Source organism: Macrobrachium nipponense, chromosome 1, assembly GCF_015104395.2.
Source record: "Macrobrachium nipponense isolate FS-2020 chromosome 1, ASM1510439v2, whole genome shotgun sequence".
Classification (NCBI taxonomy): Eukaryota; Metazoa; Arthropoda; class Malacostraca; order Decapoda; family Palaemonidae; genus Macrobrachium; species Macrobrachium nipponense.
The window spans coordinates 140998702-141020604 of record NC_087200.1 but is presented as its reverse complement, the minus strand read 5'-3'; the positions used below and the strand labels follow the sequence as shown (position 1 = coordinate 141020604).

Here is a 21903-nt window from a genome sequence, read left to right as displayed (position 1 = left end):
TATTTACTCAAATAGCCTCATCGTTATTACCATTGCTATCACTATTAGAGTAAAATTCCTCACACTTGGTACATTGCGATCAAAGTTCCTAGTTACGTGATGCATGTATGGATTTCCTGGAAAGTCGTCATAATTATCATAAACAATACATCATTTCAAACCGTTTTATCATCAAATAATTCCAACATCTTAAACCAAACTCATCTTGATTTCATATAACTCCTCAAATCCATACAAACTCGCACAACACATAGATGACAGGCGCAAGAGAAAATTGTGTACAATGACGCACTTACTATGCCTCTCTCTCTCTCTCTCTCTCCTCTCTCTCTCTCTGTGCTTCATACGGAAATTTGGAGTACGGAAGAGCGTAGTTTACTTAAAGCGAATTATACTTGTACACTATATTAGTTTATTAACACACAACGCTGCACTGCGCCAAATAAATTTCAATAAAAATACTGTACGAGAGAGAGAGAGAGAGAGAGAGAGAGAGAGAGAGAGAGAGAGAGAGAGAGAGAGATGCATACGTATCCGCATTAATTGCGCATTACTTTCTATAACAAAAGGACAGGTAGTCCATTGCTTTAATGAAATAAACTTAACGATAATTTTACTCCATTAGACAAATCTTTAATTAATAGTTTTGTCTTGTTTTCATTTTGCAAACTGAAGCACACATAAATTTTAGTCACTGTCGGGTTTTCCATCGGAAGCGAGTGGTGGGGAACATTATAAAATGTTTTCTATCTTTGTATTCTCTCGCAAATTACACTAGAACTATTATTAGAAAAGAATTCCCTGCTCTCTTAGTTGAATTGCATCAATTTTTTTTTTCTTTTATTTATTTATTTATTTATTTTTTTTTTTTTGCCATATCGTAACTATAGTATATTTCAGTAACAGTAAGTGCTTGTGCTAAATGTTAAAAAAAAAAAAAAAAAAAAAAAAAAAAAAAAAAAAAAAACAAAAAAAAAAAAAAAAAAAAAAAAAAAAAAAAAAAAAAAAAAAAAAAAAATGAGCACAATTGTTAAATGTTCCCTTTGGGTCTTAATGGCATCAGATACGGTAGCTAATCCCAGAATAAATTCAACTGACATCTATGGAAAATGCAGCGTATTTCAACGATAACCGGTTCATCACTTTACTTGGCTTCCTCCTCGGGTTGCACAAATACACGCAAGTTTGGCACTGGTGACCCCAGGTTACATTTACCGTACCCGCTTTCGATTAGGTTTGATTATTTTTGTTATCGCAGTTTCGTGATGCAGAATTTAAACAATCAAGTATTCATCCCATTGGCTTACTTGCAACTCCCAGGAAATATTTATATTGTTCCTCCACATGAGGAAGTTCTTCGTGATAGCTTATCACTGAATACTTTCACTGCTTTGAAATGAGTAGTTCCTTCTTGCAGGCAATCTATATTGGCCCTTATAACGAGAGAAGGAATCAGTACAAGAGTAAGGCCATCTTTTTTTTTTTTTTTTTTTTTTTTGATCAACATTACGGAATGGAGTGAGAATCAATTTATATTTCATTGCTTTTTAAATAAAAGATTATACACTACCGCAAATAATTGAATTACATTTCCTGCGTGGACGTTTTTTTCAAGTTTACTAAAAGCTACAAACAATGTAGCCTACAGTCGTCTCTCGGCAGCCCGCACATCAGTTTTGAACGGCAGTGCTATAAATTTACCGCAAAGCTTTGGATTTGTGGCCGGCGACATGAAACAAGATCTATATGATATATTCTTTGCTATGAAGCAGCCCATAAGCCCCACGGCGTCATTATGGATGCATTAGTATCAGGTTAATTTTATAACAAACATCCTCAAGGAAGGGACGGTTTCGTCTGTTTGCCCTCAATGACAACTGTCGCTGATAGAGGCCAGGGCTCTCATCCGCTAACTCATGGGCTTGTGTGCTAGCGTTTTCTTCGCAAACCTGTCGCAACTGTTGCTTCGTAATATTTTGAGTTAAAACAGCAAGCGAGATGAAATTTAATGGTATTCATTTTAATAAATAAGATTCTAACTATTACTGATAGTCATACCGGACTCATGACAAACCTGGTATGCGTAGGTTTAGAATATTGTTGCCCAAATTTGCTCCATCCGGGATAGCGCAATCGTTTTGTTTACATCGTTCGTGTTCATAAAGCAGGGGGAACGTTCGTTTAAATTTACCCATTTTGTGTCTGTATTTCTTAACTTCTCACAGAAATCTTTTTAATAACGATATTATAACGCTCAAACATTTAATTATTTTTCCCATCGCTATTACTTTATCCTGGCTTTGGTTTTCTTTATCCCAATGATCTCCATGATTTTTATGGTTCGGTTTCACTTGCCAATATCCTTACTCTTTTATCTTCCATAGAATTTATTGGTAAATTATATGCAGAGGTTTTGTAATTTTCAGGCAAATTTTCTTGAATTATTTATGAATAATGCCAAAAGTACAAGCGTTGGAAAAGAGTGTTATGATACAAATGTCGTTTTCGTACATGGGAACAACTTGACGCAATCAACGCATTTGTTATGGAAAATATCCAGCCTTGCTTGTGTCCTGATTGGTCAATGGAAGTTTTTGGTGTGACTGAAACGCTCCCTTTCTGTGACGTCATAGAGCAGCTGACGGAAGAAAAACAGAGAGGATCTTTAGGTCGCAGTTAGGTATTTGAGCGATTTAATCCACATCTGGATCATGGATGTCGGTGGAGGTATGTTTTCTCCGCGAACTTTGTTATTGAAGTGATTATTTTTACAGTTATCAGCAATTGCCTGCAAGTTGTTTTTGTTAAAAATAGGAACGACAACACAATGACATTTTATGGAGACAAAGGAGTTTGAAGATCGCTCGCTCTCGCACACAAATTTTCCGAGGTAGTACTAGGGCTAGGTATACTACTACGAATCGAACTGGTTGTTGTGATGCTGCAAATGGTCTGCGCCACACTCATAACGCTGTTGTGCACTCACGGTTGGGAATGGGTAAATCGATTGTTTTATTACTTATAGTGATTGGTATCTCGGTATTTCTCGTTGTTGCCAGGCAGAGACGAGTCCTTCGTTTAGTGTACCCTGACAATCAGCTGGGCTCCGTGTCCTGTGTTCGCTGCGTGCTTGTCTAGCCTCGTTTGGCTTAAACCTTGAATCTACGAACAAACCTGCAGCAGGGTTATTCTTCTGTATTTCAATATATATATATATATATATATATAGATATATATATATAGATATTCTAGTATTACAACTCCTTGATGGGAATCTTTTACAATGCAATCATAAATTGACCAAGTTATAGGTACCTACATATTTTTTCTAATAATTTTATTTGATTGTTAAATTAATAATTAGGGAGACAACACCTTGAATCCATTGTACTCAGGCAGATCACCCTATTTCACTCAATATTTAATAGGTTTAACAAGAATACGATTACATCTTGAAGCATACCATTCGAAAGATTGAAGTTTTGTTAACATAAAGTGATATATGAAAGCGCCATACGAACTAAAATAAGCATGTGAGGTCTTCGTAAAATAATGTTTTCAAGGCAGTTTTCAACTCCAATATGGCGTCTTTTGCATCGGGTCCCTTTAGTAACCGGCATCAATACCACTTCCTTCCCAGCCTTCCCATTGCTCATTTAAACAACATTACCATATATACTAATGTAACGTTTATTGATCTTACTCAGGTTAAATTTGTAATCAGCACAATAAACAACATTTTGTTTGCCTATAGGGTAAAAAAACCGCATGGTACAGGGGTGGACCATGTACAATCAATGTGTACTACCCCAAGAAAAGTACATTATAACGTGTCCTGACACCGGAGTAGAGGTCTTTAGCTCCGTTTCTCCGATGTCAGGATGCGTTATAATGTACTTTTTTTGGGGGTTGTACACATTGATCGTACATGGTCCACCCCTGTACCATGCGGTTTTTTACCCTATTAGTGAAAGTATGAAACTTCTTATTCCCGGGGTCATGGTTTGAACTGTAATTCATTTTTACCTTGTCATTGGTGGTTTTATCTTTACTGCCATCACAACTGAAACTCTGCAGTGCGTATTTGATTGTGATTATACACATTTTGGTCTTAATTCACTCCAAATTGCACTTGAACTACGTTGAGGGCTTGTTGACAGCAAAGTCATGGTTGGAAAAATTTTGAGCCTTGTCGTACATCTGGCTGCTGAAAACCATCACCAAACTGGCAACAGATTAGTGAATTGTTTTTGTCAACAAATTTTTTTTTTTTTTTTGTGCATTCATTATTGCAAGCACTTTCATTGATTTAAGGGTAGATCTAAGCCTGTATACCGCTGCGAACTAGACTATGCCAATTGACGTTTTTCTATCAGGTTTACCTCCTCAAACAAGAATTTAAAGTAATAATTTTTTGGCCGGCTGTAATTAACATGTAATTTACCATTGAACTACAACTCAATCCTACGGTAAGGGGGTCTGATGGGAATGCGGGGTTTTGGGTGGGGTAAAATACTTGGGGAAGGTTTTGCCGTGTTGTTGTATTTTTTCCTTTTATTTATGCCATTTGAAACAGGAAATACAAGCTGAAAAAAAGCGATAATAAACCAATAATGGAGCCTTTACAAAGCTAAAATCCACTTATTACTACAGTTATTACGACGCCGAATCCTACTACGCATGCGCTAATCCTACTGCGCTTGCGCCATGTTATAAGGGAGTTTTTGTTTCAGACACAGACTTCCAAAGTGAGATAAATGATGGGGGTTTTTGGCGGGGTACATGTATTCAACCAATCATGTTGGATTATTAACCCTACGTACATTGTGATAGGACTGAGTGGAGGTTTTGGGGGATTCATGCATTAAGTTTCATATATTCGTTTTCCTCATTTTTTTCATAAATGTGTAATGTAATTTCAAGCTTTTGTTTCTGTTCCATTTATCACAGTATTGTTTAATATGTGCACTGACTTGTTCGCACTGCATAATGTTGCCCTATATATCTTAATATATTACGTTACAATTGAGGGCAGGCCCCTGAAAGTCTCCTGAGGGGTGGGACTAGAAGGAGGTTTTAGGACGTTTCGAGACCTTTCTGTCAATGACGTGAAACGTGATGGTATTACATTTTTACATTTTACAGACATTCCAAATTACAAATGCATTTTTTCTCCCTTCTTTTTTCTATATTCACCTTTACATGCCTTTTCTGACATAAACAAATCTCTTGGATAAAATTGTACTTATTATTATATTTGCTTTTATATTATATTATCTTTCTGAAGGGTGGTTACGGGATGACCCCCCACCCCCGGTCTTGTAACACATTTCACTAGGTTAGGTAAGAATCCTAACCTATATGTTACACTTCTAAGATTGCCTTCCTAAAGGGGGAGGGTTATGGGGGGCCAGATCCCCCTGGTCAGGTAACACGTTCTACTAGGTTAGGTTAGGTAAGTATCCTAACCTATATGTTATTCTTGTTTTAACTTTCTTTCTTTTCGGGGGTTTAAGGGGGTGGTTGGTGGAGCACCACCAGTCATGTTACACAATTTATACAATTGTGCTCAACATTTCTTGTTAAGTTTAATTACCCCCCAAACTGGCCACTCTGATCCTTGAAACGTGATAATATTCCATTCATTATTCACTAAAATGGCCTCCGACTTGTACTTGATAATTTACGTATACTTAAGTACCAGATGTGTAAACCGTGTTATATATATAATATACACATGTTCGTGTGTTTTTTTTTTCCACAAACATAAACATTTACCCCCACCCCATCCTCCCTACCCTGTTTCTTGCTCTCCACCCCCCCCCCCCCCCCCCCCCCCCCCCCCCCCCCCCCCCCCCCCCCCCCCCCCCCCCCACCCCCCCCCCCCCGCAACTTCCTCCTGACAATACTTGCTGACCCAGTGTATTTCACTTCACTCATCAACCGAGCACAATGGCAGAAGCATTCCCTGGCACCTCCTGCTCCTCCGGGCCCATTACTAACTCGACTCTACCCCGTACTTGTGTTAACTGTTTTCTTAGTTATAAGGACTTTTCAGTTCATTACTTGGGGCAGTATGAAAGGTTGGTAATGTACTGTCAAGATCACAGCCTTTTGAGAATACAGGCCTTTTGCCCCCATTGTGTCAACAAGTGTAGGCTTGACCTACAGAGGAAGGTGTTTAGGTAACATTTAAGGTAAGGTTCCTAATCTTTATGTACTTTATTTAGTTATATCAATTGGGTTTTGGTGTTCCTAAGGTTTAGTGCTTTTGATGCCTGTGATATTTATTGGGAATTGTTATTTCCCATCATATCCCAGAGTGGCTTTACCAACTCATACCTGTGCCTTCCTCTCCCAGTACCCCACCCTGTCCCCCCTTACTGGACATAATGCTCCCTGTTGGTTACGTATCCCACACCCCCCACCAGAATTCAAGTATGTCCGTTTGTTTACGTTTCTTGGCTCCGAACCAAACCTTCGAAGATTGTTCAGTCGAAATAGACTATGGTTGACGTTTTCCCATGTTATTTTACTTACTTTGCAAGAGTTTAAGGTAATATTTTGCCGGTCGACTGTAACTAATCTGTTATTTACCTTTGAATTCTATACATCGGTACATTGCACCCCTTGTACCGTCATGTAGTCTTCAAAGGTAAATTACGGTTTTGTACATTCAACTTCCCCGGCAGATATATACTTAGCTATAGACTCCCTCGTCCCCGACAGAAATTCAAATTTCGCAGCACACGCTACAGGTAGGTCAGGTGATCTATCCTCCCGCCGCTGGGTGGTGGGACTAGGAACCATTCCCGTTTTCTAATCAGATTTTCTCTGTCGCCGTTTCCAACAACACCATTGTTGGTTCCTCCTGACCTGATTTTCGTTTTTCGTTTGCCTTTGATCTTCTGGACTGTCTTTTGGTGAAGTATTGGATCGTTGGCTTGACATACACTATTGTGGATTGTTTTTGGATTACGCTTTTGGATTTTTGTTCATACACGAAACAAACCTTCGGTCTTAACATTAGGATTTACTAGCGCCAAGCTGGAAACCGGTTAGAATTAAAATTATTCACTTGTGAGATCCAGGGACTAATGGCATCTATACCAGGTCACGGGGCATGTATACCCAGAATGCCCACGGCTACCTGTGACCCACCAGTTATTTTCCTACCGCCTTTAAGATAAGACGTGTTACTGTCTATCTGATTTTAAAGCCGGTTTTTCAGTTTGCCCGTTCTTTATCCATTCATTTTTTATTTTTCATTCCTTTTCTTTTCTCTAAGTGTGATCAGTGTGTGGTAAGAGTTGTATACGTGGTATGATGGAGAATTTTGCCTCAACATCGGGATCGTCTACCGTTTCGAAGAGGAGACAAAGGAAATGCCCAGGAGTCAGTGGCTTTCCATGTTCTAGGTTCCTAACTTTGGTGTCGACGGATCCTCATCCAACGTGTAGTAGGTGCAGGGAAAACGTATGTACGGTTACTAATCCGTTGTTCTGTTTGTCGCGGTGGTCGGTGGTAACAGTGGAAGAAGTTCTAGTGGGGAAAAGCCAATACAAAAGGAAGGGGGTGACGCCATCTTTGGATGACCAAACCTTACCGGCTTCTTTTTGGTATCGGCAATAAACCAGGCTGCTCCATATGTTTCTCCACCTGCTTTGATTTGTCTCATACCCCCTTCCTTTCGTTTCTCCTAGCGGTTCTGTATCGAAACGTCAGGAGGGGCCTTGGGTAATCTTATGAATAATATGCACTCTCTTTGTTCCCAGCAAGTAGAGGGGAGATCCGCCATCTTTGTTCCAGGCTCCTGCTACTCAAGCGCATAGGTTAGATGGTACGTGGTCAGCGCTAGGCCTACCAGGCGTACCAACCTTGGATGGTCTGCTTGCGCATTATATGACGTCACGGTTCCAGCAGGGTCCGGCAGCGCTGAATGTTCTCATCCCCCGGGCTAGCTTGAATTTATGGGAATTAATGCCGCTGCTTCACCATCCCACTCAGTGTTTACAGCGATGCAGAAGTGGGAGGTAGTTGGCCAGCAAACGTGTGGTTGCCAGCAGAAAAACCTCTCCGTCTCTACCCTACGAGAGGGATGACGTCACAACATACGTCACACTCCGATATGGCAGGCGTGATGACGTCACAGACCGATTCTCGGCCTTTTTCGCTGCACCCAGACGCTAATACGCCTTCTGACCCGTCAATGCAAACTGTAATGCAGAAATTACAGGATATAGAAAAGAAAATGAATAAGAGAGACAAAAAGAAAAGTGCGATTCGCCTTCTTCGTCTTCTTCCTCTAGTTCGGCGTCATCGCTAAGTCCGATAACGTCACGGCGAGCGCCAGTCAAGCGTTGGAGGAGGATTCGGGAGTTCCTGGCGGATCCTCGGGCTAAGAGGAGAAGAATCAAATCTTCCTCATCTTCGGACCAAGACTGTCATTTCCAAGTCAGCAGGAAGGTCGGGAAGTCAGTGGTATTAAGCACAAGGTTGGCAGACGAAGCCGTTCGCAAGAATCCGAACAAGCGAGAGAGGTGACGGCCGGCGGGCTAGCGGCGAGGCGGAGTTGCCAGTTCGGATCGCAAAAAACTGCGATACCTCTGGTAAAATCGACGTTGGCGGCGAAAGGTGCAGCAGAGGATGGAATGCAGGTCCCAGTTTTCGCCCGTAAGGCCGTTCAAAATATGTACGAAGGACGATAAGGCTCCTATTAAAAGTACGAAAAATAGAGAGTTGGCAACCTCGGCGGATACGTTCGTGGAAGGCAGTGTCCGTCTGGATAGAAGGTCGAGGCCGGCTCGCCGACGCTCGAAAAACGATGCCAATACTAATAGAGACGAACTTATCTCTGTCTTAAGGGAGCCTTCATCTTGGAGATCTAGATGAGATTCTCGCTCTAGATCCGTGAGCAGAGAAAGAGTGAGACGTTCTCGTTCCCCTGCTGACTATCCTGGGATCGAGCCAACAGCGGCAGCAAAGATCAAAGAGACCGCGGCCGTAGGGGCAGGCGGCCGTGGAATTCCGGGCCGTCTGTCAGAAGATAGAGGCGAGACAACATCCCTTGTGACGGAGAATGGTACACTGAGCGGAGCGGAGGAAGGAGGAAAACCAAGAGTTTCTGGCCTCGTATGCAGAGATGATTGATTTGATTCGTCAATTCCAATAACTTTCGGAGAAGACAGAAAACACCGGCCAGTATGCTTCCTCCTGGAATTGACATGGCATTTGGGACTAAAGAGGGATACCAAGGTGTCGTATGAATTGCCTTGTTCGAGTCATGCGGAATCGGTCTTGCAACACGTAAACGCAAGATTGCAGGGAGGGATAATTCCTTAAGATCTAATAGATCATTTAAATTTATTTCCCCCTCCAATGATAAAGCAAAGGAAATATTATACGGACACCCGAAGGTCCCTTTGCTGTCTAGACAATGAACCCTAATGTTGTAAGGTTAAGGCCTGGATTAACCTTGGATCAGGTTAAAATGGAGTGCCCTTCGGTGACGTACCAGAGGCTGCTACGTTAGAAGCAACAGCTTCTTCTGTCTTTCAGGCTGCTTCTTGGTTAGACCTTTGGTCAACAGCAGTGGCGAAGATTGCATCCTCGGAAGCAACAAGGAAAGTAGTGGATGAACCATTGTTCATTAGATTACTACAGTCAGGTTCCAAGGCGATTGCATACCTGACAAACGTAAGTGCCAATGTTGGGCAAATATCCTGCTAATGAGGAGAGTGCAGCGTTGGCTAGACTAAGCCGCAATGTGGATTTGGATCCCTGTTAGCAATGAGGAATGGGGATATCTTGGAATCGCAACTGCTGTTGCCAGAGGTCATACTGGAAGAGGCGATAGATAGAAGAAGGACGGACACTAACGATAGGTTGGTGCAACAGGCAGTAGGAAAACGTCTAACAGTCAAACTACTACTCCTTTGGAGGAAGACAACAGCAGATGTCTCGAAAGAAGACAGTGAGACACTAGCATCCCTAATAGAGTCACAAGACCCTCTTCCCCAAAGAGGATAACTCATCGGCCCTTTCACAATAGAAACAACAGAGGAAGGGGCAATAGGGGAAGAGGGAGAGGCTCAAGAAGATGGATGGGCGCCTCCCATCACTCGGCCACACCAGTGGGGGGTTGCCTGGCAAATCACTGGAAGTGTGGCAGGAACTAGCAGAGCAGTGGTGGTGGATGTTCTCAGGATCGGGTATTGATCCCGTTCGAGGTAACCCGCCCCTGACAGATCAACCATTACCCCACGTCTCTTATGCCCACAAATCTCAGAAGGCCACTATTCTGCAAGTCGAAGTGAAGAAGATGATGGGAAAAAAAGCAGCTGTGCAACAAGTATGCAGTCCGGCAAAAGGCTTCTACAGCAGGATTTTCCTGGTACCAAAGCCAACGGGGAGTGGAGGACAGTAATAGACCTGTCGACGCTGAATCTGTTTATAAGGAAAACCAGTTTCAAGATGGAAACTCCGAAAACGGTTCTACAAGCAGTCAGAATCGGAGACTTTATGCTGACAGTCGATCTAAAGGACGCATACTTTCAGATACCAGTCCATCAGTCTTACAGGGAATTTCTCCGCTTCAGTCTTGCAGGGAAAGCTTTCGAATTCAAGGACCTGTGCTTCGGATTGACAACGTCTCCTCAGGTTTTTACAAGAGTGTTCACCCTCGTGTCGGCGTGGGCGCATGCTCAGGGGATCAGGCTAATAAGATATCTGGACGATTGGCTGGTGATAGCAAAGTCCAGGGAGAAATTACTCAGTGACAGGGCCGCCCTCCTGCAGCTTTGTCACAGCCTAGGTATTGTGGTGAATCAGGAGAAGTCGCAGTTGATCCAAGTCAACGTTTGGAATATCTGGGAATGGTGATAGACGCAACACAAGCCAAAGTATTCCGACAGACCAAAAGAGTAGAGAAATGCAAACAAGTGGTGAATGCCTTTCTGGGAAAACAGACACAGCCAGCAAGACAGTGGCAGGTGGTGCTGGGAATCCTAACCTCCCTGGAGAAGCTAGTACACAAGGAAGGCTACACCTTCGGTCCCTACAATGGAGGATGAAGGAGTTTTGGTCACCAACAGTAGATCACCCGTACGAGCAAATTCCCTTGTCGCCAGAAGTGAGGAAAGACTTGCTGTGGTGGGTGAACGACGACAATCTGACAGTGGGTGTCCCCCTTCAACAATCCTCCCCAGACCTCTTGCTGTTCTCGGATGCGTCACTAGAAGGCTGGGGAGCCCATATGGAGGAGTTGATGGTGTCAGCAAAATGGAGTTGCAAGGACAGAGAACTCCATATAAACGTGCTGGAGTTGAAAGCAGCTTTCTGGCTCTACAGGAATTCAGGGAGAGAGTAAAGGACACTCAGTGGTATGATGTCAGACAACACCACAGTAGTAGCTTATATAAACAAGCAAGGAGGCCTAGTTTTCGGTGGCAGTTACATGTGATGACAGTTTCAACTTCACCAGTGGGCTATAGAGAACCTGGTAGACATCAAGGCAGGTATATTCCTGGGAAAAAGAAAACATAGTGGCCGACAAGTTGAGCCGCAGGATCAGATTCTGGGAACGGAGTGGTCCCTGCACCAACAGGTAGTGGACAGGATGCTCATGTTGTAAGGAAGGACCGATCATAGACCTATTCGCAACCAGGTACAACAAAAAGTTGGAAGTGTATTGTTCAGTAGTCCCAGACGCAGAGGCAGTAGCAGAAGATGCGCTACAACACCCCTGGGACAATCTGGACGTGTAAGCATTTCCTCCATTTTGTCTAATCCGTCAGGTTCTGAACAGGGTAATGCAGTCTCAGAACCTCAAGATGACCCTGGTAGCCCCGTTATGGCCGAAAGCAGAGTGGTTTCCAGACCTACTGGAACTCCTAGTAGATGTGCCAAGAGAGGTTACCTCCATGGAGCAACCTTCTGTGTCAGCCGCACGTGGAGAGGTACCACCAGTCGGTGAAGTCCCTATCGCTTCACGGGTGGAGACTGTCAAGTATCTCCTCCGAGCGCGAGGGTTTTCGCAGAAAGCAGCAACTCAGATGGCAGGTAATATCAGAAAATCATCTGCGACAGTATACCAAGGAAAGTGGTCAGCATACTGTGATTGGTGTCGTAGAGGGAACTTGTCTCCACTCGGTACCACTATTCAGCAGTTAGCAGACTTTCTGATATATCTCAGAACAGAAAAAACATATGTCTGTATCTGCAGTGAAGGGGTACAGGGCGCTCTAGCCTCAGTCTTACGAATGAAAGGAGTGGACATATCTTCTTCATGGGAGTTGGCCATGCTGATGAGGAGCTTTGAACAGTCATGCCCACCAAAGGAGCTAAAAGCCCCAGATTGGGATCTGACCAAGGTACTGAGTAGTCTGACAAAACCCCCCTACGAACCACTAAGGCAGTCCACGGATAGGAGCCTGACCCTGAAGACAGTCTTCTTATTGGCCCTGGCTTCAACCAAAAGGGTGGGGGAGCTACATGGCCTGCTCTATCTTCATAAAGCACTCGAGATTGGAGATCAATGGTATTTGAGTTTGTCCCAGAATTCGTGGCCAAGACCCAAAATCCAACAATAGTAGACGGCAGATTCGACTCCTTTACCATACCTTCCTTGGCAGACTTTGTAGACAACGACAAAGCTGAGATGCTCCTGTGCCCCGTCAGGGCACTAAGGGAGTACTTAAAGAAAACAAGGACCTCAGGCCGGGGGTGCCGGAGGTTGTTCGTAAGTACAGGACGGAACAAGAAGGAAGTGTCCAGGAATACAATATCGTTTTGGCTAAGGGAGACGATCAGAGATGCTTATACGGCAGAAGACAGAGGGTCAGATAGCCAGGTGGGAGCTAGAGCTCATGACATCAGGGGCGTGAGTGCTTCCCTGGCATTTAAGAAGAACATGTCTGTGATTAAAATTCTGAAAGCTGGTGTGTGGAAACGCCAAACAACTTTCACCTCATTTTATTTGAAAGATGTTGCCCATAGATCCTTGGACACCTTTTCCTTGGGTCCAGTGGTGGCGGCCCAACAAGTGATATAGTTCATCCAGTGCCCGGTGGGTGGGGTCAGTTTGCATCTAGTCTAAGATGAAGGTTATGAAAGTAGAATGAATGGGCATGGACTGGTCTTTTTTCTTTACTACTTTCTTCCTACTCCTTAACTACGGGCAATATTGAAGGGAGAGTACCGTCATGTGCTGGAACCGACTAGATGCAGGTGAGGTGGTCCAGCCATACTGTGAAGCTATCTTAGGTGATGATATACTTTTCAGTAGCAACACCCCCACCCCTGGATAATAGGGAAAGAGGGGTGAAGGTGGATCCAGTTGCAAGGGGACAAGAGTAAACAGTAGAATGGTATCTACACCCAGTGGAGAAAACCAATAGATCCGCTTATATCTTTGGTCCTAGGTCATTGTCCATTCTCTTAGAATTTCCCTATATATTCGGAAATGGATAAGGTGGCAAACTCCCAGTCAGTTGTAGAGACTTACCTCCCTCCAATAGTAAGTCTATCCTAATGTTAAGACCGAAGGTTTGTTTCGTGTATGAACAAATACCAAATTTGTAACTAATTTGTATTTTTCATAACTAACAAAAACCTGAGGTCTTAACAGTTAAAGGCCCACCTCGAACCACCCCTCTAGCAGTCTAAACTGGGTTTAGAAATATAATGGGTGGGTCACAGGTAGCCGTGGGCATTCTGGGTATACATGCCCCGTGACCTGGTATAGATGCCATTAGTCCCTGGATCTCACAAGTGTAATTTTAATTTCTACCGGTTTCCAGCTTGGCGCTAGTAAATCCTAATGTAAGGCCTCAGGTTTGTTAGTTATGAAAATACAAAATTAGTTACAAATTTGGTATTTCTTATGATGTCAGACTCTGCTAATGTATATAGTGTGTGTGAATGAGGGATGTAAGGTGAGGCTACCGAAGGGTTTGGTAGATCCTCACACTGTATGCAAGAGGTGTCGGGAGAATGATTGTTCTTTAACTAACCCTTGTAAGGAATGTGCGTGTCAGAACGAGGAAGGATGGAATGCTCTGTCTTCCTACTTGAGGAAGTTAGAGAAGGATAGAATTAGGAAGGCTTCTTCTAGAAGCACTAGTAGGTCTCGTTTTAACGAGCCAGTTGAGGAAATTAGTTCCTTTACCTAATGTGCTAGCATCCTCTCCTACGGTTTCAGCTCCCTCACCCTTCACCGAACCTGTGGATTCGTCGGTGGAGATGGCTAACAGGAAAGCTGCTTTACGAAGGATGGAGCTTCAAATGCTTGCTTGGCAAGGTAAGAGTGCTGTGTCTAGTGAGTGCAGTGTTCCAGTGCAGTTGAGGGGGCGTGCCTGATCGGCTCTGCAACGCTCCAGGTCTAGACCTCTTCCAAACTCCCAGGCCCAGTGGAGGAGGAATGTCAAAAACCGTAAGGAGGTTGTGGAGAACCCTCCCACCGGTCAGGCGTCCCTTCGGCAAGGATTTGTTGTTACAACCCAGACTGCCAGGGATCGCCACAGTCAAAGGCATCCTTACTTAAACAGTGCTTTTCGTCCTCTGATTTGGCTTCTCCTAAACGCGGATGGAGTTCGGCTGAGGAGTCGCGCCCCCTGAAGAGGTCCTGGAAAGCTCCCAGCAGTATCTTGGACTCCAGCCCGGAGCGGTTCCCAGAGGAGTCGCCGACGGACAGGAAGAGAGCCAGGAGAGCCCGTCAGCCCTGCTCCTAGTTCAGCATCTCCTTCAGCTTCTAAACCTCTTTCTCCTTCTTTGGAAGCGGACCAAGAGAGTTCTACCAAGAGGATTCTGATCAATCTGCAAGAACAGATTTCGTCTTTGGTGGGCGCTCTGGTTAGAGATCCTCCTCGCAGGAAGGACGTATCTCTTCTGGTTAAGAAGTCTAAGCGCCCTCCGCACAAGAGGAGCGCCTCTCGAGACAGGAGTTTGTCTCCGAGAAGCTCCAAGCGCCTCTCCCCGGTTAGGCGCGCTCTTCCTGGCAAGCACGGTTCTCATGAGTATGCGCCTCTCCTCGCAGCCGCTTTGCTCCTTTGGGAAGCAGCTCCCCTCGCAGGCGCGCTTCTCCTAGCAAGCTCTCGACGCCGACCAGGCGCACAGCGCCAGATAAGTGCGCGGTATCATCCAGGCATGCGGCGCCACCTAGCCATGAAGCGCCAGCCAGAGACAGACACACGACGCCTACCAGGCGCTCTTCGCCTGCTAAGCGCTCTCCTTCATTCAGCCACTCCTCTCCGCGTAGATATGCCTCTCCTCGCAAGCGCTCCTCCCCTATCAAGCCCTCGACGCTAGTCAGGCGCTCTTCGCCTGCTAAGCGCTCTCCTTCCTTCAGCCGCACTTCTCCTTGCAGGTTTGCAGAGGAAGACTTCGAAGAAGTTTCGGTCGGAGGAAGGAAGCTCCTAAAGTAGCAGCTCTGTCTGACTACAACACTTTGGCGGCCCTGCTGGTCCAAGAATTCGGCAATTCTCTCAGCCCAGCTGCTCCTCCCTCTCGGTCGGTCGCTATTCTCCAGCACGAAGACAGCAAAGAGTTCCTCTTCTTGAAGTTGCGCCCGACCATTCGATAAGGAAAGCTCTCCAATCGGTAGGGGATTGGTTCAAGTCGAAAGAGGAGGCAGGGAAGACAGTTTTTTTCTTGTCCTCCCTCCAAGCTCTCGGGAAGGAGAGGCATGTGGTATGAAACTGGAGAGCCAATGGGTTTGGGACTTCCATCTTCAGCTGAGGCAGATATCTCTACCTTCGTAGATTCCGAGCAAGGAGGCATGCCCTTCCCACGGCCAAGACTACATGGGGAATGACAAGAGATGGACCATTTCCTCAAGGGACTCTTTTGGATTGGTCCCTTGGGGCATTGGCCAAGAAAACTCTCGATCCAGAGTTTTTAGGACCTGAGGTTGTCCTGCATGGATAAAGCTGTCAGGGACAGATCGGGAGAGTTAGCTTCTCTCTTCGGAGCAGGAGTCTTAAGAAGAGAGCGGTGTTTAGCTCTTTTCTAATGAAATCAGTATCCCCGGCTCCAGAGGCTCTTCCTTACTTTACGCCCCTCTTTCCAACCAATTGTTCCCTTCCAAGTTGGTGAAGGATATTTTCTATTTCCTGAGGAGAAGGCGACTCAGGATCTGTTGGTGCAGTCTGCAAGGAAGGCGAGACAGCTGCTTCCTCCGTCAGGAAGGAGAGTCGTCCCTCTCTCAAGCGCCCTTTCGAGGTGGCCCTTCTCTCAGAACCTCTTTCAGAGGAAAAGGACCAGGAAAAAAGTGAGGTAGGTCCTCTTTCAGGCCCTTCAAGAGGGCTAAATAAGACTCGAGTCCTCCAGACGTCAGTAGGTGCCAGACTTCTCAATTTCCCAGAAGCCTTGGCACAGAGAGGAGCGGACAACTGGTCCCTCTCTATTTTGAGAAAGGGATATCTCATCCCCTTCAAGGAAAGGCCGCCCTTGACTTCGACGCCAAGGGAACTTTCAGCAAGATACAAAGACCCTGTTCTGCGGCGAACCCTTCTTCTTATGGTGGACCAAATGCTGGAGAAGGAGGCCATAGAACCAGTTCAGGATCCCCATCCCAAGGATTCTACAATCGCCTGTTCCTCATGCCGAAAGCCTTGGGCGGTTGGAGACCTGTTCTGGACGTAAGCGCCTTGAAATCGCTTTGTGGAGAAAAGGAGTTCTCCATGGAGACAACTTCTTTGGTTCTCGCTGCTCTTCGTCTGGGAGATTGGATGGTTTCCCTGGACCTCCAGGACACGTACTTCCACGTACCGATTCATCTTGCCTCAAGGAAGTATCTGAGGTTCATGGTACAAGGGAAGATCTTCCAGTTCAGGGCTTTGTGCTTCGGCCTATCGACGGCCCCGCAAGTATTCACAGGGCTCATGAAAAATTTAGCCAGATAGTTACATATGAAGAGGGTGAGGATATCTCTGTATCTGGACGACTGGCTTATTCGAGCCAAGTCGGAAATTCGATGTCTAGAGGACTTACGTACGACCTTATTGATGACCCAGTCACTTGGACTACTGGTAAACCTCGAGAAGTCCCAGATGGTCCCCAGCCAGAAGCTTGTTTATCTGGGGATTCGGATGGATTCTTGGGGTTTTCGTGCGTTTCCATCCCCGGAAAGGCTCGAACGGGGTATGGAAAAAGTGACAGCTTTCTTAGAGAAAGAGCAAAACTCCGCGAGGGAATGGCTGAGTCTGCTGGGGACCACTTCCTCGCTGGAACAGTTCTTCTCTAGAATGCTTCACTTGAGACCCCTGCAATTTTATCTGAAGAAGATGTGGATCAGAAGGCGGGAGACTTGTTGGATTCCTTCCCAATTAACCAGGGGGTAAAAGAGCAACTTGAGTTGGTGGCTAACTCCACGCAGATTGAACAAAGGCTTGTCTCTTCTGAAGCCGAACCCGCACCTAGTGTTGTTCTCAGACGCGTCAGAGTCGGGGTGGGAGTAACACTAGGGGCAAAGGAAGTGTCAGGCACCTGGAAGGGGGACCAGGTGAACTGCACATCAACGTGAAAGAGCTGTATGCAATCTTTCTGGCTATAAAGTGGTTCGAGTCAGAAGTCAGAGGCACGGTGGTCCAAGTCAATTCGGACAACACCACGGCTCTGGCTTACATCAGAAAACAAGGAGGGACACATTCCTTCTCCCTGTGCAAGACAGCAAGAACCCTGCTTCTATGGGCGGAGGAGAGAGAGATTACGCTCCTAACCAGATTCGTTCAGGGAGAGAGGAATGTAAGAGCGGACCTGTTGAGCAGGAGAAACCAAGTCCTTCCAACAGAATGGACGCTCCATCAAGACATTTGTCAGAAGTTGTGGACACTTTGGGGCAGACCACATCTAGACCTGTTTGCCACATATCGAAACAAGAGGCTGGACAACTTTTGCTCCTCCATAGCAGACCGAGGAGCAATAGCAATAGACGCTCTCCTCTTAGACTGGTCAGATAGATGGTTACAAGTTTCGCCCATTCAAGCTTGTGGGGGAAGTAATGAAAAAGTTTGTTTCCTCGGCAGGAACGAAACTTACCCTGATCGCTCCTTTTTGGCCCGCTCAAGAATGGTTCATAGAGGTACTGGAATGGACGGTGGACTTCCCCAGATCTCTTCCACTCAGGAGAGATCTGCTCAGACAGCCCCACTTTGAGAGGTTTCACAAAAAACCTCCCGCTCCCTGCCTGACTGCCTTCAGACTATCGAAAGGCTCGTCAGAGCGAGAGGCTTTTCACGAAAAGTTTGCTAGCGCGATCGCCAAAGCCCACAGGTCCTTCAACCTTGCGGGTGTATCCAATCGAAGTGGGAAGTCTTTCGGAGATGGTGCAGGTCGAAGAAGCTGTACTCTTCCAATATTGCTGACTTCCTTCTCTTTCTTAAGAGAAGAATGTCATCTAGCAGTATCTATGATTAAGGGCTATCGTAGCATGCTTTCCGCTGTGTTCAGAAACAGGGACCTGAAGATTGCGGAAGATAAAGATCTGCATGACCTCATCAGATCCTTTGAGACCTCTAAGAGAAAGTGCTCTCAACCTCCTAGCTGGAACGTGGATGTTATTCTCAAGTTCTTGACTTCAAGCAAGTTCGAACCTCCTCATCAGGCTTTGTTCAGGGACCTGACTAGGAAGTCAATTTTTCTCATGGCTCTCGCAACTGCGAAGAGAACTTGCGAGTTGCAAGCTCTGGACTCTAGAGTAGGGTTTAAAGGTGACTCAGCTATCTGTTCCTTTAAACCTCTATTCCTAGCAAAAAATGAGAATCCCTCGAAACCCTGGCCTAGAAGTTTCGAGGTCAAAGGACTCTCACCCTTAGTGGGGAGAGAGATTGAAAGGTCCCTATGCCCTGTCAGGACCCTTAAATTTTACTTGCAAAGGAAGAACAAACTTAAGGGCAGTCTTGAGAGTCTCTGGTGTGCGATCAGGGACCCTAAAAGGCTCATCTCTAAGAATGCTCTGGCGTTCTTTTTGAGAAGCGTCATTACTGAGGCGCATGCGACGTGCAATGACGATCAGTTGCAGCAACTTAGAGTGAAGGCACATGAAGTAAGGGCCATTGCGACCTCTCTGGCTTTCCAGAAGAACATGTCTCTGAAAGATATTCTGGCTGCCACTTACTGGAGATGCAACTCTGTGTTTGCATCTCACTACTTGAGAGACGTAAGGGTAACTTACGATAAGTGCTTCTCTCTGGGGCCCTATGTATCTGCGGCATTCGTGCTGGGACAGGGAGCTGATTATAATCCTTGCTAGTTTAGTTTAGTTTTAATTTTAGGTGGTGTGTTGTTTGAAGGAAGGTTTGGTGGTACTTCTTTCAATCGTAGTTCTAACTCGGGTTAGATGGTCAGGTGGTCGGGGATTGGTTTTGTGCTCCTTGATAGTGCCAGAGGCAAAGGCTCTTTGTCATGAAAGTGGGATAACCCCCATTGACAGATCCACAAGAACACTGAGTCATAGGTCACTACCTCGCTGAGGCTCTTGAGGCAAAGCAGACTCATAGACCGTATCCATGAAGTCTTCTGCCAAATCAGGTAAGAACCAAGGTTTTTTAACTACATGTGTGTGTTTCCTGTTTATTTCAGTAATTTAGCTGTCTCTTACCCTCCACCAAGGGTGCCAATCAGCTAAGTATATATCTGCCTGGGAAGTTGAATGTACAAAAATGATATTGTTATGATACAATAAAGTTTTGTACATACTTACCTGGCAGATATATACGATTAATGGCCCGCCCCAGCCTCCCCTCAGGAGACAGGTGGAAGAGAAAATCTGGGTGGCGGGAGGGTAGATCACCTGACCTACCTGTAGCGTGTGCGCGAAATTTGAATTTCTGTCGGGGACAACGGAGTCTATAGCTAAGTATATATCTGCCAGGTAAGTATGTACAAAACTTTATTGTATTATAACTATCATTTTAATTACAGTTGACTGATAAATATTACTTTAAATTCTGTTCAGGAGGTAAAATAACATAGGAAAATGTCAACTGCCATTTCTACTGTACCGCGGAATGCGGGCTTAGAATTACCGATTCAAGTCTATATTACTATTTTGACTTTTTTTTTTATTTTTTAATAATTGTATGGCAGAAATAAATTGTAAACCTTTCATGTTTGCATGCTATGTAATGGCAAAAATGTTACCATTGCAAATTAGTGGAGCTTCACAACATACGCCGATACATTTACTACAAACTGTTTCCATGAATTCTAGTTGTCATAGTAATGCAATAATGATAAAATTGCTTTAATATTTATGTAAATATACCACAAATACGTAGGCTAATTTCACTCATTTCCACGTTTTGTGTAAGTCCTATACCCAGTTTGGAGGGTAAACACATACCAATGGACGGCACATAAAAAAAATAGAAGAGCGTGAACATCATTGTAGCTACTGTTCACAGCAAAACATGATTGATATTTGAGTCAGGAATCTAGTTATATGTAAAACATTTATGCAATTCATGACTTTATACTGATGTTTAACTATTCATTTAATTAATTATCTATCGTACACTTCTTCGCTTCTTTCTACCGAAAAATCGCAAGTTTTCCTTGGACTCAAGGGCAGAAGGCGTCATTGTTTACGATTGCTGTGAAGAAAGTGTCCCAGCATCTGTGGGTACAAGTGGTGGTGAGGATTTAGCACAGGAAATGGGAAGTTTGTTGACACAAGTGACTGCAAACATTGAGATGGTGCAATCCTCTACATTTTTTGGTGTAAAATAGACCTTAATTTCTAACTTTGGAGAAGATACTTACTCAGAAAGTAGAGTAGAGGTCTCGAGGGTGTTGCTCCCACCGCCAATGACTTGTGACTGGTGCCCATCTCAGGTGTCAGGATATGATAAAGTACGTTTTCGGAGGGTTGATCAACAAGCGGGCAAGACTGGCTCAGCTAGTATACTCGGTTGTTTCCCCCACAGTTCGCACAATATCAAAACAGATAAGAATTAAGATCAGTAAAAAAACAATTCTGACCAAATTTATTATTTTTGTTTTTCTCCTAAACTTGCGAAATAATGGCATCAAGTGCTTTTCGGGAAGTGGCAGGGTTTCAAGAGAGGTGGCCACTATGTCACCACTCTGTCATTTACCCTATACTACATATGTTTTGTGATATTTCTTTGCACTTTTCTTGGCAAAATTACATTTATAACTGACATACTATCATAAATGGTAAGAACTAAAAGCAACAGCAACCCCTTGGTATAGCTATTTATGAGCAAATTTATAAAAATATTGGAGACAGAGAAGCAGTACATCCTCCCTTGAAGACAAGATCAGAAGCTCTGAGCTGCCCAGTCTCTCATCTTAGCCAGTCTAAAAGTTGCCATTAGTGAATTTTTGGGCTATAGAAATAATGGCACTTCTTTCCAGCTCAATTCCCCCAAATCGATGGCTCATAATATTGTTACTCACCATGAGTCAATCCGTCATCCACAAAAAACCTTTGATTGCTACTCATGTGAGCATGTCCATCCACCAAGGGATAAACTTAACCATTTGGTTGTAGCTTAGCTGCTAATGACTCATTTAACCTTAATTTTGGTTTGACTGTAGGCCTAGCTAGTTATACTGATTAAATTACAAAACTTTAGATTAAGCTAGGCTACCCTAGCCTATGTTGCCAAACTTCCTTTCTTATAATCCAACTGGGTAATCCTACAGTTTAGGGATTCAAATTTGGTGCTCCCTTTTGTGTGTTTAGGATTTCTTTCCTATTGTCAAATTTTTCTTTTGACAGATCTGAGAACAGAAGGAAGTAAACATATATACCAAAAAAATTAGTGGCTTATCTGTTTACAGAAGCAGAGATTGGAAAAAAAACAAGGGGAATAATGTTGTGTTGCAGAGTGCAAAGGTACCAAGACCAGGTTGGAACCTTTTGATAAATTGGAAAAA

At 44.4% G+C, this 21903-nt stretch overlaps 1 protein-coding gene across 1 annotated transcript in view; it reads left to right on the top strand.

Annotated features, from left to right (window-relative positions):
• The first annotated feature begins 2700 nt into the window (after positions 1-2700).
• Positions 2701-21903, top strand: part of LOC135219690 (protein-L-isoaspartate O-methyltransferase domain-containing protein 1-like) — a 221826-nt gene continuing 202623 nt past the window's right edge. Inside the window, exon 1 of the mRNA XM_064256650.1 lies at positions 2701-2727. Coding sequence (XP_064112720.1) covers positions 2716-2727 — 12 coding nt within the window. The 5' untranslated portion in view covers positions 2701-2715. The remainder of the gene's footprint in view (positions 2728-21903) is intronic.